The 20,124-nt window shown below is 36.7% G+C and overlaps 1 protein-coding gene across 1 annotated transcript in view; it reads left to right on the top strand.

The window, feature by feature from the left end:
• Nucleotides 1-18,076, top strand: part of CWC27 (CWC27 spliceosome-associated protein homolog (S. cerevisiae)) — a gene marked incomplete at its 3' end in the record, with an annotated part of 18,452 nt that extends 376 nt beyond the window's left edge. Inside the window, exons 2-10 of the mRNA XM_009698942.1 lie at nucleotides 642-738; nucleotides 2,363-2,475; nucleotides 3,881-4,024; nucleotides 4,758-4,856; nucleotides 5,039-5,142; nucleotides 6,229-6,298; nucleotides 9,988-10,067; nucleotides 13,332-13,365; nucleotides 17,901-18,076. Of these exons, the coding sequence (XP_009697244.1) occupies nucleotides 642-738; nucleotides 2,363-2,475; nucleotides 3,881-4,024; nucleotides 4,758-4,856; nucleotides 5,039-5,142; nucleotides 6,229-6,298; nucleotides 9,988-10,067; nucleotides 13,332-13,365; nucleotides 17,901-18,076 (917 nt within the window). The remainder of the gene's footprint in view (nucleotides 1-641; nucleotides 739-2,362; nucleotides 2,476-3,880; nucleotides 4,025-4,757; nucleotides 4,857-5,038; nucleotides 5,143-6,228; nucleotides 6,299-9,987; nucleotides 10,068-13,331; nucleotides 13,366-17,900) is intronic.
• Nucleotides 18,077-20,124: the final 2,048 nt, after the last annotated feature.

Consider the following 20,124-nt stretch of genomic DNA (forward strand, 5'->3'; position numbering starts at 1 on the left):
GGTGCGTGCGCGCACTGCGGTTGCTTTTGAATGAGGGGGTGTGAAGAAATTGTATGTTGCAGGGGATGGGGTCAGGTGAAGAGGGTGTGCGCGGTATGTGTGTGGTGGTGGTTTTCGTGTTGTGGTGCTGGTTTGATTAAGTTAGTTTGAGGTGATACAGCCCTTAAAGACGTTACCTGAGTCAAAGTACGACGTGTGCTGTATGGATGCGTAACACAGGAGTCCTGAAGCATTTAATTTAATGTTTTCTAATCTTGACTATATCTTCGGTCCTTAGCTTTGTTATGATGTCTCACTGAATTTAATGATGTTACTTGTAAGAGAGGTATATGCCTTTGGAGATTTATGGCATAATTATATTTTTTTCCATGTTGTTTCATTATGGAAGTGATAAAGGGTGTCTGAGTTTCTATGATGTGTCGTTGGCCTTGAAGCCTTATTATACATATCGGTTCAGAACTGTATCTTAAGTTCTGGCAATACTATCTAGAACTAATGGTAGCTACCTGGCACATTTGAATGTCTGCTACTGTTACAAATATAATGAATTCAGAAGTATTTTTTTAACCTAGCAGTGGTATTCTTTGATCAGTGACTAAGTTACAATAAAACTAATGGTGTGTTTATCCATGTTTTTGTAGGTTTTGCTGAGAACAACAGCAGGAGATATAGATATAGAATTATGGTCAAAAGAAGCACCAAAAGCATGTCGAAATTTCATCCAGCTTTGTATGGAAGGTAATGACTGAATTGGATAGGAGCTGTTGAAATTATTTCACATGCAATCTTTTTGCCTATTTTGCAGAATAGAGGTCATAACTGTGTTTTAACTTTTAATATGTTAATGAATTTCTTTGTATTTAGAAAATATTACCTGTCACTCAGACAATGTTTTTCAGGGCTATTAAGCAACCAGTGGAAAAAAAATAAACATTTTAGATGGTTTTCTCAAACGTAGCAGGTGATGAGTATTACTGAGAAGTTGTGTGTCAGAGGCTTGGGAAGGCTTATTATCAGCAAGTCTCTACAAAGTATAACTACATCTTTAATGTATGTATGAAATAGGAGTGATGCAGTATTAGACATCCTCCAAAATTCTGATTTCTGTATCACCATCTTTACTACCTTTTCATTTTTTTCATAAATGCTTCTAATGTTTCATTTGCTATAGTTTTTTTATTGATGAAGCTCTGTAATGCTCTTCACTGACTTAGTGGGTTCCAGAATGAGAAGCTCCCTATTGGGAAAACTGTAACAAGAATTTGTGAAGAACGGGGTGCATTTATGTGTTTTCTAGCTGCTGCTATTATCCCATTTATGCATTTATAGAGTGGTTGAGAGTTCTTTTAGCCTTCCTCTATTAAGAAAAAAATAACAGTCTAGGATTTGTGCCTCCAGCACAGATCCAGCCTGTTGCATGTTTTTACACCTGATGTGGAGATTTTTTTACCATGGTAAATCAATTTCTTAGCCCTTGATAAATCCTCTGACTTCGGTTATCCTCAGTGTTAAGAAACTGGGCTTTATTTCCTTTCTGAATTTGTGTGACTGCTGTGTAGGATCTTATGATTTGTATAATAAATTTAAGTATTTCTCTTGTGAGTATCCTAGCATACAACCATCTATGAATATATCTAGCTATGCTGAAACATTTGCAGAGCCTGCTTGTCTTGCAGCATACTGCAGATTTATTTTTATTTATTTAAAAAAAAAAAAATCAACCGGAAATATATGTCAAGTGAAGTTAAGTTTTCATTCCTTTTGTTTTCTTATGATTTCATAACCCTTATCTGATAGATAGATAAAAGCAGGTAACTTAGGGAACAAAATGTACCACATATTTCTTTCTGTGAAAATGATCGGTTTGGGTACTGTGTAGGTGGTGAAGGGGGTGATGCCTGTGTTCCGTGCTGGTGAGTGACAATGCTAATCATTTGGTGTATGGTTAGGGCTAACAATGTGTATGAGATGCTGCCTGGGACAGAGCATAGTAGTTCTAGCTCTCCTTTTAAATTGATGTGTGTCGGTAGTATCGTTCCAGTGATAAAACTTAAAAGCTGAAAAGAAAATAATTCATCAATATAATCTTGTTGGTGATATGCAGTGTCTTTTGCCACATAAACATATGACACCATATTTTTTTCATGAATGTCGTCAGCAATACTTTGTAGCTGAGACACAGTTACACTGAGCAAGACAGTGGAAGAGGAGGTAACCCAGTGGAAATACCAGAATGCAGTTGTAGTACTTGCTTTCTGGAACTTCAGTATCTGGACATCTCTGCATATTCTAGATGAAAGTTTGATTTTGAGACTACTTACATGTATTTATTATCTGCTTCTTTTTCTTTTTTTTTTTTCAGAGTATTACAATAACACAATATTTCATAGAGTAGTGCCTGGCTTTATAGTACAGGGGGGTGATCCGACTGGTACTGGGTCAGGTGGAGATTCAATCTATGGAGCTCCCTTCAAGGTACGTATCTGTGTATCTTACATATTAATTTTTGGTTATTCTCTATCAGTTGTTCTTCCTAATGTGTTAGGTTGTGAGAAAACAAGCTTGTATTAGAAAGCAACATTGTACATGTACAGTAATTGCTTTCACCTGTTGCTTCAGTATTTTTGAATATGCCTTTTTGAATTAAGATCCTTAAATCTAGGTGTTCTGATATTATGATACATGATAAACCTCACTAACATGAACTTCACAAGGAAAAATAGGGGAGGGGAAGAGAGAATAGTAGGTGTTGATATGTGGCAAAGTCAGATGCAGCAATATACATTGTTTACACACATTGTATCTCATTTAGCAAAGGTCTCTGAATGTTGTATATGTGTTCATTGGTATTATTGATACCAGCATGGCACGTCACTTAACCAGGAGGCTCAGATCTTGAGTGAAGCTACGCGTGCACAGCTGCTGTGTTCTGTTCTGCCTGGTTATTTTATTTCAGATGGGGCAGGCACCTTTACCTCATGGCTGAAGCTGCATAGCCTGTCTCTGGGCCTTCCACGATGCTGCTGCTGGAGTAGACTCGTACATATAACAGAAATGTGAAATTTGTGGTAGGGACTGGTACCTGAGCAGAGAACAAAACAGATATTACCAATATTGTGGTAGCATCACTGCTTAGAATTAGTGGTATCTCAATGTTGCAGTGTTTAGAATTGTTATACTACCATGGTATTAATGTATTACTCATCGCTTTCACCTTGCTTTGAAAGTAGTCCTACTCTGTCTTCTTATGGTCCAGAAAATGTTCTTCCTATGGATTTTTACAATACTGTACTATTACAACCTCTTATTGAGCTTCCAGTTATTTTACCTTAATTAGGATTTTTCATCTAAATACAGTGGTTAACAAGAATGATAGTTTTACAAGAAATGTATGAAATGCGATTACTTTTAGAAAAACTTTGGATTTTCTTAGTATGAGGGGATAATAAATTCCAACAAAAATAATGAATAATTATTATTAGGCAATGATCGGATAAAGAAAATGTTAACGAGACAGAACTTAGAGTTTTTATTAAATCATGTGTCTTTCTGTTGTTGATATGCTAGTTTCTAATTCTTTTCTTTCAGTGTTTGTTGATTGTGTGTTTATTTTTGAAAGAATGTCATTCACATGTTTGCGGTATTATAGACACTGAGAAGAAAAAACATTGACTAAAAGTAATCTTTTCTGCTGAAAACAAATTTTTAAATACAATTATGGCATTAAGATTCAAAAGACTTTGGTTTTATTACTGTCTGAATTTAAAAGAAAATTAACAGCATATTTTCTATACGTGCATATTGATGTAAAAAAGCCGTAGGTAAAGAAGTAGAAAAAATAGTTACATATGTAAATCATGTTCTTTTCTGTCTTTGCCAGGACGAGTTCCACTCACGATTGCGATTTAATCGAAGAGGACTTGTTGCTATGGCAAATGCTGGACCCCATGATAACGGGAGTCAATTTTTCTTTACGCTGGGTCGTGCAGATGAACTTAATAACAAGCACACAATCTTTGGAAAGGTCTGCTACATGGACTAAGGTCCCAGTTTGAGTTTGACAGAAGCTACTCTTAAGTTTCTCTGTATTCAAAGGCTATTTTAGTATTGTTTGCTGCTATGTCCATTTGAAATTTATTTGACTGCTTTCTAAGCTGTCTCCATTCTCTTTGTTTCTGCCGTGTCTGGTAGAAATGTTTTGATCTTTTGTTCCTGTAATTACCTACTTTGCTGTTGTTACTGTTCTAAATTATATTTTTCTTTTGTGCTGAATAATCTGACTAATATTATTATGGCTCTGTCTTATCAGTCAGTTCATCTAATACTAGTGACATTTTAGAAAATTCTGCTTATAAATTCTAATTACCCAAGAAGATTCAGGAAAAGGAAAAACATAAGGTGAATTTACCACTCTCATGATTTACTTGGAAGAAAATAAATGAACTTTTTTTTTTTTCCACAGTGCCTTTTATTTTCCTGTTTCACAGCTCACAGTAAGACGTTGACATCTTCCCCGATACTTTCTCAAAAATGCAGGTTTAGCTACCTGTATTCCTTCAACTTTTGCTGTTAAATTTAAAAAAACCAAACCTTTGTACATTGTACTTGCTGTCTTTTAGAAGTCTTACGTGCTTACAGTATTCCCTATATCATTTGTATTTTCAAAATTCTTTACATAATAATTACCTTGAATTTTGCAGAATAATTAACAAAAATTATAGGCAAGGACTTTCAATCTTTTTTCATAAATTTGACAGGTTACAGGGGATACAATATATAACATGTTACGCCTGGCTGAAGTAGAAGTTGACAAGGAAGAGAGACCTCTCAGTCCACACAAAATAAGAAGTAGTGAGGTGCGTATGTTCTGTTTTGAAATTTGAAGTCTTAAAATTCTTTTGTTCATAGTGTTCAGAAAACTGTGTTCTAGTATGAAAACTTGGCATGTCTTTTTATATATTGTTTTAAAATACTGAATCATTTAATTATAACACAATACTTATTAAAGATGTGTCTAAAATACTACTTTTTTTAATAGGTTTTGTTTAATCCTTTTGATGACATTGTTCCAAGACCGAATAGAAAGCTGAAGAAGGACAAACCAGAAGAAGACACTAAAAAGTCCAAAGTAAAAGGCACAAAGTAAATACATGCAACATAAGTGGTGGTTAATTTTCTTTCACCTTTAATTTGCAGCTTGTTGTTTTTCTGTTTCTGCTTTTGAAACACGAAACTTTACCAAAATGCACAGAGGAATGTTCTCTGACCTTAGCAAAATCTAGTTCCCTCTTTCTGAGGAGAACACACAGACCTAGTTGCTCTGATGAAGTGTGGTTACAGTGCATTAGTGGAGCTGCAGCTCTTTCATGCATGCTGATTATTGCAAAAAAGCAGTAAAAAAGTTACCTTAAGCCTTTTCCATGGATAAGAACCTGTGGTCATTCTTTTGCGGCTGAGATGACACTGAAGTTACTACGTACTAGTAACTTGGTCGTAGCTCAGTTGTTTGAGGTTTTTGAACTTATCAGCTACCACTTCTCTCCCAGTAAAATACTAAGCAAAAGGCAGGCATTTTGACATGGGAGATTTCAGCTTCTGTGAAGGAAATTTGGTCATAATTTTAGTCATAAACATGCAGTGAAAAGTAATAGGAATTCTAAAGTATGTATGCTGTCAGTTCTGTTGGACAGAGGTGCAACATGTTGTGACTGACTGGTTCGAACACAGTGTAAACAATTAATTTTAGGAAAAAAAAAAAATTAAAGTTCATTATTTCTTCTACTTACATTCTGTAAATGTGTGTGGATTTGGTTCCTTTCCGAGCTGTCATACCTTGAAAATTTTCTGTTTGGTACTTGTATGTTGCTCTCTTGGGGAAAAAAAAATTGAAACAAATGCAACTACTCTGTTTTCAGAGTTATTGGCATTTAAAAGTCTGTGAAAGTTAGTCAAGGCAGAATTTCTTAAATTCCATCTTACCATTTTCTAAGTGATGCTTAACCATCCTGATTGTTCTGTCTGAGGAACAGAATAGAACATACTTCTCTAGATATTCATGGTTTATTGTAAAACAACATGTTGTAGTTGTTTGAAATCGGTACATTTAGCAGGACAAAAAGTTTTTTTTTTAAATCACATACAATATGAAAGTAGTATGTTTAAAGTTTATGGAATGTTAATAAAACAGTATTTGAAGTTTTACCAGAAAATGTGTTTTCTCTCTTTAAGAAATTTTAACCTGCTTTCCTTTGGGGAAGAAGCTGAAGAAGAAGAGGAGGAAGTCAGTAGAGTTAGTCAGGTACCAAATAATTTCCATTTTTCTTTTCAACTTAAAATTACCTTTTTTGCATGTTTGTGAAAAGCCTTGAAGTTCTTAATGTTGTTATTATGTGTGAGTTTTGAACAATAATACTAGAAATAACTTCAGTTTTATGATTCTTCTATTTTAACATGTTGAAAAACACAGAGGTTTTTAACTTTTCTAACTTTGAAGGTGCCTTCAGTTACTGCATGATATTTCTTCATTTCCATAAACAAAGTTTCATACTTCATAGTGTAGATGTATGCCTGCCCTTTAAAATTCATGGAGGTGGTAGGTACTTTATTCTGCTTCACCTGCTTAATTATAAGAGTGTGATTTCATGGTAAAATACTTGAGGTTTGAAATAGACAACTTGTTCATTGCCAGTGCATTCTTAGCTCCATTTTCTTGTATATATGCATTTTGTGTGCAAAGTGAAGTGGGGTTATTGTGGAGAAAATAATACATTATCATAATTAAATATTGCATTATTGTGAATTACCAACATTCACAGAAGTATGGTTGCACAGGTAGTGTTTGATCTAACATTTCCTTACCTGACTGTGCCACTTAAATAAGGTTAGTTTAAAAATTTCTTTAACAAGTTATTATTCTCATTCCTACTTCTGACCAAATTATTTCTCTAGTCCCTAGGCTTTCGTACTTCTTTGTACGGTTCAGGTACCTACCTGCTTCAGTTAGTGATCAGACTACAAGGTGCCTAGCCCTGTACCACATAAGAGAAAAAAAGGTCCTCAGTCCTGAGGATTTAGTTAAAATACAAGAGACAGCAGTGAATAATGATGAACAATATTACAATGAGATAGTATTAATCAGGGTGATAGTAGAGGTTTATCACAGCAGTAGTTTTAACTATTTTCCTTTTTGTTTCAACTTATCAGTCAGGCTAACTTACTTGTTTACCTTAAAATGATCATCTGCAGTTCTACTCTTGGTATATGTCTGGGGTTTAGTATTGCATTTAACTCAGTTGCTTTTATGCTCTTCCCTTTCATGCCAAATACTTGCTTTTCAGTTTAAGATGATCTAAAGAGAACGCTTTTTTCATGACAAGCCCAGTTTCAGTGTTGTCATGCTGTCTTCAACTCAACCTCATCCTCTGTTTCTCCTGACTAAATTCTGCATTAGCTGTAGCTGGGCAAATAACCAAATCAACTGTTTCTGAAGAATTTCTATTCATTCTTTACAACAGAATGAAACCTTTTTTTCCCAACCTCATTGCTTATTTCTGATAGGTCTAGATCAGTATCTTTATAGTTCTGGACATTATCATAATCTTGAGTAAGTTGAAGTATGTGAACTTCAGCACCAACTTTCATTCTGTGTTTTGGATGAGAAAAATTGAAGGTCAAAGTTAATAATGGGATTCTTTGATGTCTACAAATTCAGAATCCCTCTATGAACTTTTTGTGATTGCTAGATGCAGTAAGTCTTGCTTGTTTCAATGTAAGAAGGGTATACTTTTAAGGACTGAGGTTGAGAGGAAAGTCTGCAAGTAACTGAGGAATCCTCTAACAGATTTGGGAAAAGGGAACATTTTCTATTAGTTTTTAGTGCAGTGAAGCTGAGGCTAAAATTATCTAAAAAGTAAGTGAGAACACAATGTATCAGGATGAAATTTTTTACAGTATTTAATGGTTTCATGTTTACATGTGAAAAATATGAATTCTTGTCTTAGTCACATCATATTAACCAAGTAAGTACGGAATTTAAGAATACCTCCCCGAGTATTTTCTTCATCTTCCCCATTATGAACAATTTTCTACTCTGGACTTGTTCAGCCTGCACTACACTTTGTCTAAGTGTGGGAATATATTTTGCCTTTACTGCAATGCATCACCAGACTATGATTCCTGAGACTGTACAAAGAAAAGCAAGAAGGATAACTGGGAATACAGATCATGGTAACTTTAAAATAAAGAAAAAAGGGAGAGTGAGGGAAAGACGGGAATAATTATTCCCCATTTCTTACAGTAAGAAAGTTGAGACACAAAGATAAATGAGCAAATAAATATGCAAAGAAGTATTTATCCATCTTGGAATTTGTGTTGTGAGCATTTATGCTGCATAAGATGATTGAAGTGAGAAATATAAATACTTTCAAAAAAAGATTAGGCGAGGGATTAGGGCCATTGATGTCTTAAATGTTATATGTCAAATGGTGTCCTCTATGTCACCAGAGTCTCTAAATGGTGATATTTTAGAGAATATGAATCTTAGAAAATTTGTATACACCAGGAGGTTATAGAAGGCAGAGATCATAGAAGGCAGAGATCACAGCATTAGGGAAGTTTATGTCAAGGAGTGGCAAGAGCGGAATGGCTGCATGAGGGAAGAGGCAAGAGTGATTCCAGCACAGTCAGTGCACTCACTAACAGGGGCACAATGCCACAGGGTTTGGATGCAGCAGGCAAAGTTGGTTGCTGGTAACAGAGTCCATCAGCATTCCTGAACATGTCAAGCAGTAACCAAGACCAAAGTCCCCATCCAGAGAGTCCAGTCAGGAGCAGCAAGAGATGGGACAGCAGACAGGGCTAGAAACAAGTCTACAATGTGGGTCCAACAGGCCCATCCAGAAGATGGGGTTAGACACAGGTACACCTCTGACATAGCTCAGGCAGCAAGTGGATTCTCAGAGCTGAGTTGAAATATGTTCATGGGCAGAGGAGCTCCAGGTGAAACTCTTCAAGGCCTCTAAGACTATTAGTGCACTCAGGGACCTGACAGTGGGTCCCCCACTAGTTGTTGGTTAGTGTTTAAACCGAAGCTTTCCAGGTCCAAACTGCTCATTTAGTTGTCTGTACTTGTTTGGAGCAGTTTACAAAGGTGGTAAGCACTTGTGTTTTATCTAGCTCCAGAACACACACACACAAATTACTTATTGAAAGAAGTAATTTTTCACATTGCTGAATGTGTTAGTCTTTTTTCTACATAATAAAACATTGAAGTTGTATTTAAATGAATAAGATTTATTGTCCATACAACTACTGTCTTCCTGAAAGAATCACAAAATGCGACTGACATGGAGACATTCAGATCACAATACAGACTGTTTCTGTAACAGAGATTTTCAGTCTTATTTCAGTCTGAAATTTCAGTGTACTTCTTGGATTAGCATGGGCAATGCTTTCTTACTGCAGTCATTCCGTTGTTAGATTTATTTGACTGCTCGCTTGGGTAGATGATTCCTGCATGCTGTATTGCAGACTGTTAATGTCTGGGGTTTTTTGTTAGGGGTCTAATTAGTGTTCTACCAGTTGATAAGTACTGCTTTGTACGTGGTGGTTCTTTGAGTTGTCATATGCCATTATTGGAAAGTCAGGTTCTTCATTCACTCAGATATATATGTGCTAGACCTTGTATTTTTATGATGTGTAATGGTTGTGATGATTAAACAATCTTTTTTTTATCTTTTTTTTTTTCCTCTTTCCTTTAAAATGAAGTGCATTGCTATTACAAAAGTACTTTTTGAATCCATGAGGTCAGTTTGTTGCTCTGTCTGGAATGCCTTCTGTGTTCTTCTACTATTAAAAGTGTTTATGCTTACTGGTTAGGCTAAAGCTAACAAGAAACAAGTTATCCTTTTGTTACCATTATCCTTTTTCACAATCTATTCTCTCAAACACTGAAATTTATAATACCTTTTTTCTTTTTTATTTTAACAGAGCATGAAGGGAAAAAGTAAAAGTAGTCATGATCTACTGAAGGATGATCCACATCTAAGCTCAGTTCCTGCTGTCAAAAGGTTAATATGTGATTTCCAATTTCCAGAACAGATTTACTTGCAGGATGTTACACCTGCTTAGCATCATGTATACTCATTATTTATCTGTTACTCTTTAAAAAATTAAGAATGGCAATGCTGGATCAGACCAAATGTTCCTTTAACCCACTATGCTGTCACCAACATTGGCCATCAGTGGATGCCCAACAAAGAATAGAAGCAGGGCAAGCATAATATTTACCTGAGTAGTCTCCCAGCCTCCATCTACTTTCGTCTGAAGGGACTGTCAAAGTTTGAGATGATTCATCTATTTAGTAATCCTTAATACAGCTGTCGTCAAAGTACTTACTAAGTCTCTTGTAATATTGTTTACATTCACACCCTCCTGTCTGCTACATGAAGAAGTACCTCCCCTTTTTATTCTGAACCTGGCTGGCAGCAGCATCATTTGATAACTCTTAAAAACTGGAAGAGACAGTAAGCAGTAAGTCGCTTTATACCTCTCTTTACCACAGTCCCTTCTTAGGCCATCTCTTTTCTAGCCTAAATTTTTAAAGCGTACTCAACTGTTCTTCATGCAGAAGTTGTTCTGTACCTGGGCTTATTTCTGTTGCTCTTCCCAATCCTGATTCTCTTGTAAAATATCTTTTTTTTTCTTCAAATCTAAACAACGTATTAAAAATGAAGTGAATCATAAATCTGTATGCTTGCATAAAGATGGTCTCTGTTTTCTCCTCAGTTTCTTTTTAATAATTCTTAACTTTTGATTTGCTTTTTTAACCACTTTTTAACACTTTTTAACCACTTTGTTGAGTATTGAGCTGAGGCAATTCCATGAAAATATATCAACTGCAAGAATATGCTTATCATAGAATAGTTTGGGTTGAAAGGGATCTTTAAAGGTCATCTGATCCAACCCCTCTGCAATGAGCAGGGACATATTCAACTATATCAGGTTGCTCAGAGCCCCGTCCAACCTGACCTTGAATGTTTCCAGGGATAGTCATCTACCACCTCTCTGGGCAGCCTATGCCGGTATTTCAGCACCTTCATTGTAAAAAAATTTCTTCCTTGTATCTACTCTGAATCTTCCCTCTTTTAGTTTAAAACCATTACCCCTTGTCCTGTTGCAACAGGCCCTACTAAGAAGTCTGTCCCCATCTTTCTTGTAAGCCCCCTTTACTGAAGGGCCACAGTAAGGTCTCCTCAGAGCCTTGTCCAGGCTGAACAACCGCAACTCCCTCAGCCTGTCCTCACAGGAGAGGCGCTCCAGGGCTCTGATCATTTTTGTGGCCCTCCTCTGCACCTACTCCAAGAGGTCCATGTCTTTCCTGTGCTGAGGACCCCAGAGCTGAAGGCAGTACTGCAGGGGTGGGTCTTGCCAGAGCAGAGCAGAGGGACAGAATCCCCTCCCTTGACCTGCTAGCCACGCTTCTTTTGATGCAGCCCAGAGTATGGTGGGCTTTCTGGGCTTTGAGCACACATTACCAGCTCATGTCCAGTTTTTCATCCACCAGTACTCCCAAGTCCTTCTCGGCAGGGCTACTCTCAATTCCTTCATCCACCAGCCTGTATTGATACCTGGGATTGCCCTGACCCATGTGCAGGACCTTGGACTTGGCCTTGTTGAACCTCCTGAGGTTCACATAGGTCCACTTCTCAAGGTTGTTCAGGTCTCTCTGGATGGCGTCCCATATCTCAGGTGTGTCAACTGCATCACTCAGCTTGGTGTCATCTGCAAACTTGGTGAGGGTGCACTTGATCCCACTGTTTGTGTTACTGATGAAGGTATTAAACAGTACTGGTCCCAGTACAGATCCCAGAGGAACACATCTTGATCAGCGATGGTCTGCTGAGAGCTCCTTTTCTGGATGTGGGACTCCCTTTCCTCATGTGCTTAGCTTTACTTTTCTCTGCTTCAGATTTCATGTATCATTTTATTGTCTCATCATTCAGGTCCTTCTGCAATTGTTCAGTGTACTCTTGGCTTTACTATCCTGACTTAACAAAAAAGTCAGCGACCTGGCTGTTTGCCTACTTTGTTACTGGGCTCCCTGAACAGCTCAAGCCCCAGCACAGACTACTGTGGGTATATTCTAATGATCTTCCTCCATTGCAAGAAGCGATTGTTTGCTTCTAACTTTTGTTTCCTGTCTTTTAACCCTCTATTCATGCATGGACTTTCCCATCACCCCAGGACTACTTAGTTTCCTGAAAAACCTTTGATTAGAGATTCTGTATGAGTCCAAATATATCAGAGAGATCATCCACAACCATATGTAGCTCCTTCAAAACACTCCCAGAGACTGGTAAGGCAGTTGCCTTTACAGCCATGTCACAAATCCCAAGTAGGTCACTTTACATTTTACTGTGGCTTCTTCTTGTTCAGCAGTGACTTCAGAATTACAGACCTGGATGCATTCTAAATATTTTAATACTTATAAATGCGTTTGGGTTGGGTTTTTTTTTTGGTTTTTGTGTTTTTAATTATTATGTCCTGTTAAGAAAAACTTCCACAAAGAGTTTTCTGCCTTAATTTTTTAAATTAAATTAATGTCATTAATTCCAATAAATTTACCATTTCTTTGATGACCTTGATTGGTTATTGATGGCTTAAAGCACACCTTAAAGCTTTTAGTATTCCTTGCTTTGTTTCTCTAACAACTTCTTTCTTAAATTGTGGGGTGGAAAAATCTTCAAGGGTCTTTATGATTAGTTTGTGACAATAACAATGGATATGTTAGCTTCAGTATATTCAAACAGATTCCTTTTTTTAATACATTAAACTGTAGCTGTATAACAAACAAGAATTTTGATGTGAAGCTTTATTATCCATGTGGTGCATGTTGAACATGCCTATATAAAAAAGGCTTTCCAAAATACTGACTATTTGCAATGAAATGCTAGAAATTGTTTGATACATGACATCAGAAACATCCATTTTAAGTGAGTTTTGTTGTTTTTTTTCTCTTTTAAGTGTATACATTTGTGTTTTGTCGGGATACCTCAAGATATGCTTAGAATTTATGCATTGTATGAAAGTCTGTGGTTTTATCCTGTGTTTTTAAACATTTCTGATTAGAAAGGATTATGACAGCCAAATGGGAGAAAATACTGTTAGTTGATACTTCTAAGATGAAGGTGAGGATGTTATAAATGACTAGGTTGACTAAAATTTCAAGTAGCTAACCAAACAAATTTTTTATTTAAGACCTTTATTTTTAAACAGTGTTTTAAATCTCCTCTAGTACTTTAAAATAGTTACAATTATTTTTCTTCTTTTAGTGAAGCAACAACTGAAGAAAAGGATTTGAGTGAGGTAAGAAACATGTTTTTACAAATAAGTCTTTGTTTTTTACTGTGTGTGAATTAGATTTTTTGGGGGGGACAAATACTACTTTAGACATTTTTGAAAACTAGTTCAAGTCAGATTTCCAGCAAAAAGGCTGGAGGCCCTTTCAGAGCTCTAAGCTTTGGCCGTTGTGAGCATGCACAGTGGGGCAGAGTTACTGCTGCATAGTACCTACTGCATTTTGTAAAAACTACTTACCAGATATTTCAGTCAGTAGATTAAGTGTATGGGACGTTATGTACAACAGAGTGAGGAATCATTATTAAAAGCCCTGAAATTGCTTCTGAAAAAAGAAGTTTAAATTGAGTTTATCATGAATCATGATATGACTGCAATGTCTGAAGGTAAATCTGTGTATGAGAAAGTTGTGTTAGAAAGATTTTTTCAAGGAGACTCTTAAAGAAATCTCTGTACCCTAGGTCTCCCACAGCAGAGTCTCAGACTTCCGATCTTAGAAAAATAATTAATTTCTTTGGATGGTACAGCAGAATGACAGCTTGAGCTGGGTGCCTCCGGAGAGGGACCCCGAAACAAAGAAAACCTGGGTTTTTAAACCCTTACAATCTATGCACCCCCTCTCCATGCGCCCTTCACACGCCTCTTCGTCCAGTGGTCAGTCTCTTCATGCACTGTCCACGTACCCCTTGGTCCAATGATAATTCGTGGTCTGGGGGCTCAACTGTTTCTCTTTGGTTCTCCACCTCCGAACTTCTGACGGGCCATTTGTTGTCCTTATCTCAATAGTTTGTGGCTTCTGCTGACAAAGTTTCCTCCTTATCTTCTTCCAGACCCCCCTGTAGCCAAGCAACCAGGTCAGGATGAGTTTTTGGTATGTGACCTGGAATTCCTTCTCCTGCTAGCTAATGCTAAGTGAAGTTATTCAGACAAAAGAATAAATTTAAAAGAATAGAGTAGAAATAAAAAGTTAGGTTGATTAAACTTATTCTGTAACAGAGACAAAATTCAGTGAATATTTATCACTTAAATTGTATTGATGAAGACTGTCACCTCTGAAAGACAGCAGATCTGAATAACCAAGCGGTAACATTCAACCAAACATGGAGGCCATTTTAATTACAAGGAGATTGTCATACATGGTGCAGAGTAAGCTCGCAAGCTGAAGTATGTCTTTGCATCCAGCCATAGGTTGTGGGGGGTACCTCTTTGAATTGCTGTTGAGACAAGGGTGTAATATTTGACTGGGAATGTAATCCCCCATTCCACAAACTGAATCCTGAAAAGTACTCTTTTCCATATCTATCCACCATGCACAGGTGATGCACTGTTAGTTGATACACTGTGGAAGCGAAGGAAAGGCAAAATTTATCCCATTCTTGTACCTTAAAAGTAAAGAAAACCGTGTGCTTCCACCCTGTTTCCTATTGTTTTTTCCACAAAGTGTAGTGTCAGTTCAGGTTCTTGGATCTTCTCCTTTGTAATCCCTGCTGTGCAGGAGCATTTAAGTGTTAGAAGGATTCTGACAGTGGTATTTAGTTAATAATTCTTCAGATGTTCAAATAGCCCTTTGTTAAGTGAACTGGATTTGGGAAATAAGGAACAGGGACGTGTTAGGTATTTCTATTTAAATATTTATTTTTCAGCATAATTAATCTGAACACTGTTATAGTAATACCATGTAGGAAATAGGAAGGCTTTCCCCACCCCCCCCACAGTTGCTCTACTTAGATTTCATTTCATTGAAAGATCTTAGCTAGAATGTAGCATTTCAGGCAATTACCTGAGCCTTGTAAAGGGGTAGTAGTATGTTATCATCTCTCTTGGATTTACTTCAGTTAACACATCACAGGATCACTTTCGCATTTACACGGCTGCAACACATTGATAGTTTTATAGCCACCCTATGAGCAAATAATTCTTCCAGATCTCCCTGCCTCCCCCAATTAACAACTCCCTAGCGTTTAAGAGAAACTCGTGTTATTATTCCCTAATCACCTGAGCTTGGTGTTCGTGCTATTAAATACCATTCTGTTTCTCTTACTGCAGTCTTCAAGGTCATACATTTCATGCTTTGAGAATTGTATCATTTGTATTAAAAGCACCTCATCGTCATTTGTTAAACCTCTTTTTGTGCCTAAATCATTAATGAAAACATTGTATGAAATGTGTTCACAAGACTGAAACTTTTTCCCCCCACTGGTGACATTCCTCTGTTTCACCTTTCTGCACTTCTTTTCCTCTCCCTATTTCTTAGTTACTGAACAGTAAGTTTTGCGTAGTACTATGGATAGATAAAGCTTGATATCTGCCCCCCAATTCAATAATCTTCTCAGATGGCTAAATCATATTACATACAGTAGCTGTTAGTCATTCTGACAAAAAAAATCTCATTACATTTTTATTTCCAGAGCAAAGAAAAGAGTGAGGCAACTCCACCTAGTTGATAACAGCAGCAAAAACTAGTACAGCTTCTAGGCAGGCAGTTTTGCATTTCTGTGTCACCAGGGGAACACCATTGTCCAACTGAACAGCTGCTTCTCTCCTGAGTTGTCATGTAGCCCAGTCTGGGTGGAAATGTGTTAATTGTATTAGTTGCTAATGAGATTTCAGAAAAATGAGAGTCTAAAAGATACAAGATTAGATGGAGTTAATGAGACAGGAGAGGGACTGAAGGAAGAGACTGGGCAGGAGAAAAGAGTAGAGTTGCAGGAAGGGAAGGGTTGGGGAGGAATATTATATCCTATTTTGTCAGTGTTTTTCTAGAAGAAAACTGGTGAAATCCTGTGCAGAGTGAGGGGAATGGAAGGTCTGGGAATTCGGTTGAGTTGGGCAAGTTGAACCATTTTTTCTTTCCCGTTTTAAAATACCGTACATGGCACCCCCTGTTACTCAGATTTCTGTGACTTTTAATTAGCTCACTACTTGGCATTGCAATTTGTCTAGAGTTGTCCATTTTTATTCTAGAAATTCTCCTATCCAGCTATTCATGTTTCCATGAAATACTTTTACCTAAGCCCTAGCCAAATCTCCACCAGGAGTCTGTCTTTATCCTTAACTGTTAAAACACCTTGAACACAGTCCTGTCACGTTCCTTTTCTGGATTCTGGCCCCTGCCATTGAGGTCTGTTGTCATCCCGTCTCCCTGATCATTTATCAAGCAAGCAGATCCTTCAGAAAGTTTCATTACCTCCTCTGTCAAACAATAACTTTCTGGGAAAATAAGAGAAATGTTGATCTTGTTCCACTTTTCTCTTTCCCCTATTTAAAAAGAACAGATAAAACCCCCACAAGAACCTTTCAGTTATTTCATTGACAAAATATTCAGCTGTTTTACTGTGCTGAATATTCACAGATTTTGGGTTTTATTCCTGACCAGTCTTCTCTTGTCTAAATATAAAATCTAAGCATGGTAGTCTGAAGATTCCTTAACAGTCACTCAAATACATCTGAAATCCAGCTCATGATTTTTCTCTTCTGTTTCCAAAATCATGCCTCTTGCTGCTTTTATTTTTCTCCCCTCTGCCGCTTCATGTTTATGGACATGGCTTCATGCTACTCCTCCTCCTACCTGTCAGTCACACCCAGGACATGTCCATTGTCTTTAGAGTGTTCCTTTCTAAGTGCTGACATCCTGGCGGTTTCCTGGATAGAGTGTAGTCCTCTGGAATACCATTTCTAAGTCTTTCCTTTCTCTCTGCATGGTTAAACCTACAATTGCATAGCATCTTATGCTTTTTCTTTAGCTAATTAGCATTACTCCAAAATAAATACAAAGATATATGCCTTCTAGTCTTTGAGCTGGCATTCTTCCATTAAGATTCATGCAGACTTCCTTCTTCAAGGAAGGAAATAGTCAAACTTAGATCCCTTGGTCTAGTCAGGCTTCTTCTTAATTACTGAGAGGAATGACTTATTTCTCCCTCCAAATGTCTTTGAACCAAGGTGGTTTATCCCCTTTTGCCTTCCTCTGCTAGACCTGGAAGCATAGTACCTCAGTAGCAAGTCGGGATGATTGATTCCACAGGTTTTCACAGCCTCTTTTGGTCAATGTTTTTGTAAACTCCCTCATGGAGACTGGTGGGCAAACCTCTTCCATCTCATCATGACTGTAGTGTAGTCCTGTGGCAGGAAGTTTTCAATAAGTTTTGTTTTCCCTCTAGTGAAAAATGAAGGAAATGTTGAATGTATTACCTTGATCAAATTTTAGATTCATGAACAGTGACTGGACTAATACCATATTGCTCTGAGGTCTTCTGCAGACTCTAAGGGCTTACAGTCTAGAATAGCCTGTTTTAGTTTTTTAAACCATACAAAAAAAACGTAACTTGTGTATGAAAAAACATTTAATTATCCTATTTCTTTTTTCTTTTTGTTTCCTCTGAAGCAAATAAGGAAATATTTGTTTGAAAAGTTTGCTTTGAAATGAAGTATTTTTCTTTTTTTTTGTAAGGAATTATCTTTGTAAGAAAAACTCTCCATATTCAACATTCTGTGGTAAAAAAAAAAAGCTAACAGAGAAGTTTTATCATTTTAAATCAATAAAGGAGGAAGAAGAACAAGATGAAGATGCTGACAGTGTAGAAGATGAAGCTGCTAGCAATGAGAGATTTCAAATAAAAGAACGCATTGCCAAGAAGTTGAAAATTGATACAAATGAAAATGCTAAACAGCAACTTGAGGAGGAAGAAACTAAGACAGAAAAGAAGACAACTAGTCGCAGGTAAGTATCGTGCCTTTTTTTTTTTTCCCCTTCAGCTCGTTTACAGTTAGATTTTTCTGCTCAATTCCAATTTTGTAGTTAATACATTGATAGGTTAGTATTACCATAAAGCTATTCCCCCATGCCCACTGCCAGCTTTGGGAGATGAAATTGCCTATTGCTTTCCAATTTTGTAGTTTCATTTGGCAGTTTGAGCCAAACAGTTAAGTTATATTTTGTTACACTGAGGTCTTTTTGATAACTTGGATGGGAGTTTTGTTTTTCCTGGTGAGTTATAAATGAAGAGTATTTATGTGTATTTATCATACTTTACTTTGTCTTTCTACACAGTTTTAAGATTGAGTTTTGTAGCTTCTTTATCTGTGATAACACATGGTGGTCACCCACCAGAGACATACAGAAAATTAAAACTTCCTCGTCATCCATTAAAGTCTGGTTTAACACAGTGGTCATTCTTGCAGTGTACCAGTTTTTCAACATTAAATACCATCTAGGCCTGTTCTTAGAAGGTTGGAATATGTTTGTGTTTAGTAGTGTAACCCTGTATTCAAATTATTAAACTAGCTCCAGACAAATTATTTTGTTTCTGTAGCAGTATTGAGCTCTTTACAGGCATAAGAGAGTAGGTTCCAGTCATGTAATATAGCTGTGCCAGCCTTTGTGGACATCTGTACTGATCAGCACTCGATTTTCAGTGAGTTAATTTGTTTTCTTGGAATCTTGTGTCTTGGCAGTCTTTCTTCCAGAGCTGGTTTGGGAATTTCTGTCTAATAATACTTATATTGCATAAAAACATTCATCATGTATGCAAGTCATGTCTAGTGGACCTGATGGCAAACTTACTAGGAGTTATTGTCCAGTATTTCAATAAATGTGGGTTCCAGAAGTGATTGAACAATTAAGTCTTTGCTGTTGTAAAGTTCAATGTGTAAGTTTACTTATTCAATGAAACTTACTGGGAGGGAGGAAGCAACAGATAGGTAATTTAGATTTTGTAGTCTAACTCTGCACAGTTGTCATAAATAACTGCTTGATGAAATTATTCACACCTTGCCTATACTAAATTCTCTGTGTGTAGTGGCTGTCTTAGTGTCTCCCACAACAGCTTCCTCTGAACTTAACCATTCCTCCTCTTTTTTTTTGCTCCTCTTTTTTTTTTTTCTTTTTCTTTTTTTCTGTTTACCCCCACTGCAGATACAGATTTATATGTAATGACCAAGGCATATTGCTAACATGGAAGAATCCAGGACAGTCTGTTTGTGACAGTACCTAGCAGATAATATGAATGCTTCACAAGTTCAATAGCAACTACCACCCCTTAATAGGGTTATTAATATAATTGGGAAGTAAAGGCTTTGGGTCAGTCAAGACACATGAAGATAAATTTTTTGTAATAATAATAAACTTTCAGATAAAATACATATTCAAACTTTGGTTGGAAAGCAGAAGGAATAACTGAAGCAAAATGAGTAGTTGTTTTACGGTCATCAGACATTCACATAACTGACTTGGACCCCTTGCAGTTTATTCTGGTTTTATATGGCTGTATATACCTGCTAAAAATAAAAACAACTATATCTAATTGAAGAAGGGGCTGTTGTCAGTTATGGTAAGCACTCAATCATTATCTTAATTGTAAAGCAAAACTAATTATTAGGGGAAAAGGGAAATTACACAATGACATTTGCAACTTGATGGATATTGATCTCGTTATTTTTACTGAAAGAATTTGATGTGATTTTGAAAGCAACATTAGTAAGTTTTGAGCATTCCACCTGAGGCAGTATTTTTAACTCTGTGTGGCCTATATGTTTAGAAGCAAGCCATACTTTTAGAGTGGTAAGAATACTTGTGTTATTTTGGATAATCTTTTAATATTAGTATGTTAAAATTTATCAACTGGAAGCATTGCTGTTTGTCTATATTTTTTGGAGCAGTGAAAAACCTAGTGAGAACATTGCTAAGAAAACAATTTTTATTAACCACTTTAATAAGTTTCAGTAGCTCTAGAAAATAAAATACTCATGGGATTTAAGCAGGAAATTCAG

This window comes from Cariama cristata, unplaced genomic scaffold (assembly GCF_000690535.1).
Source record: "Cariama cristata isolate BGI_N322 unplaced genomic scaffold, ASM69053v1 scaffold2004, whole genome shotgun sequence".
Classification (NCBI taxonomy): domain Eukaryota; kingdom Metazoa; phylum Chordata; class Aves; order Cariamiformes; family Cariamidae; genus Cariama; species Cariama cristata.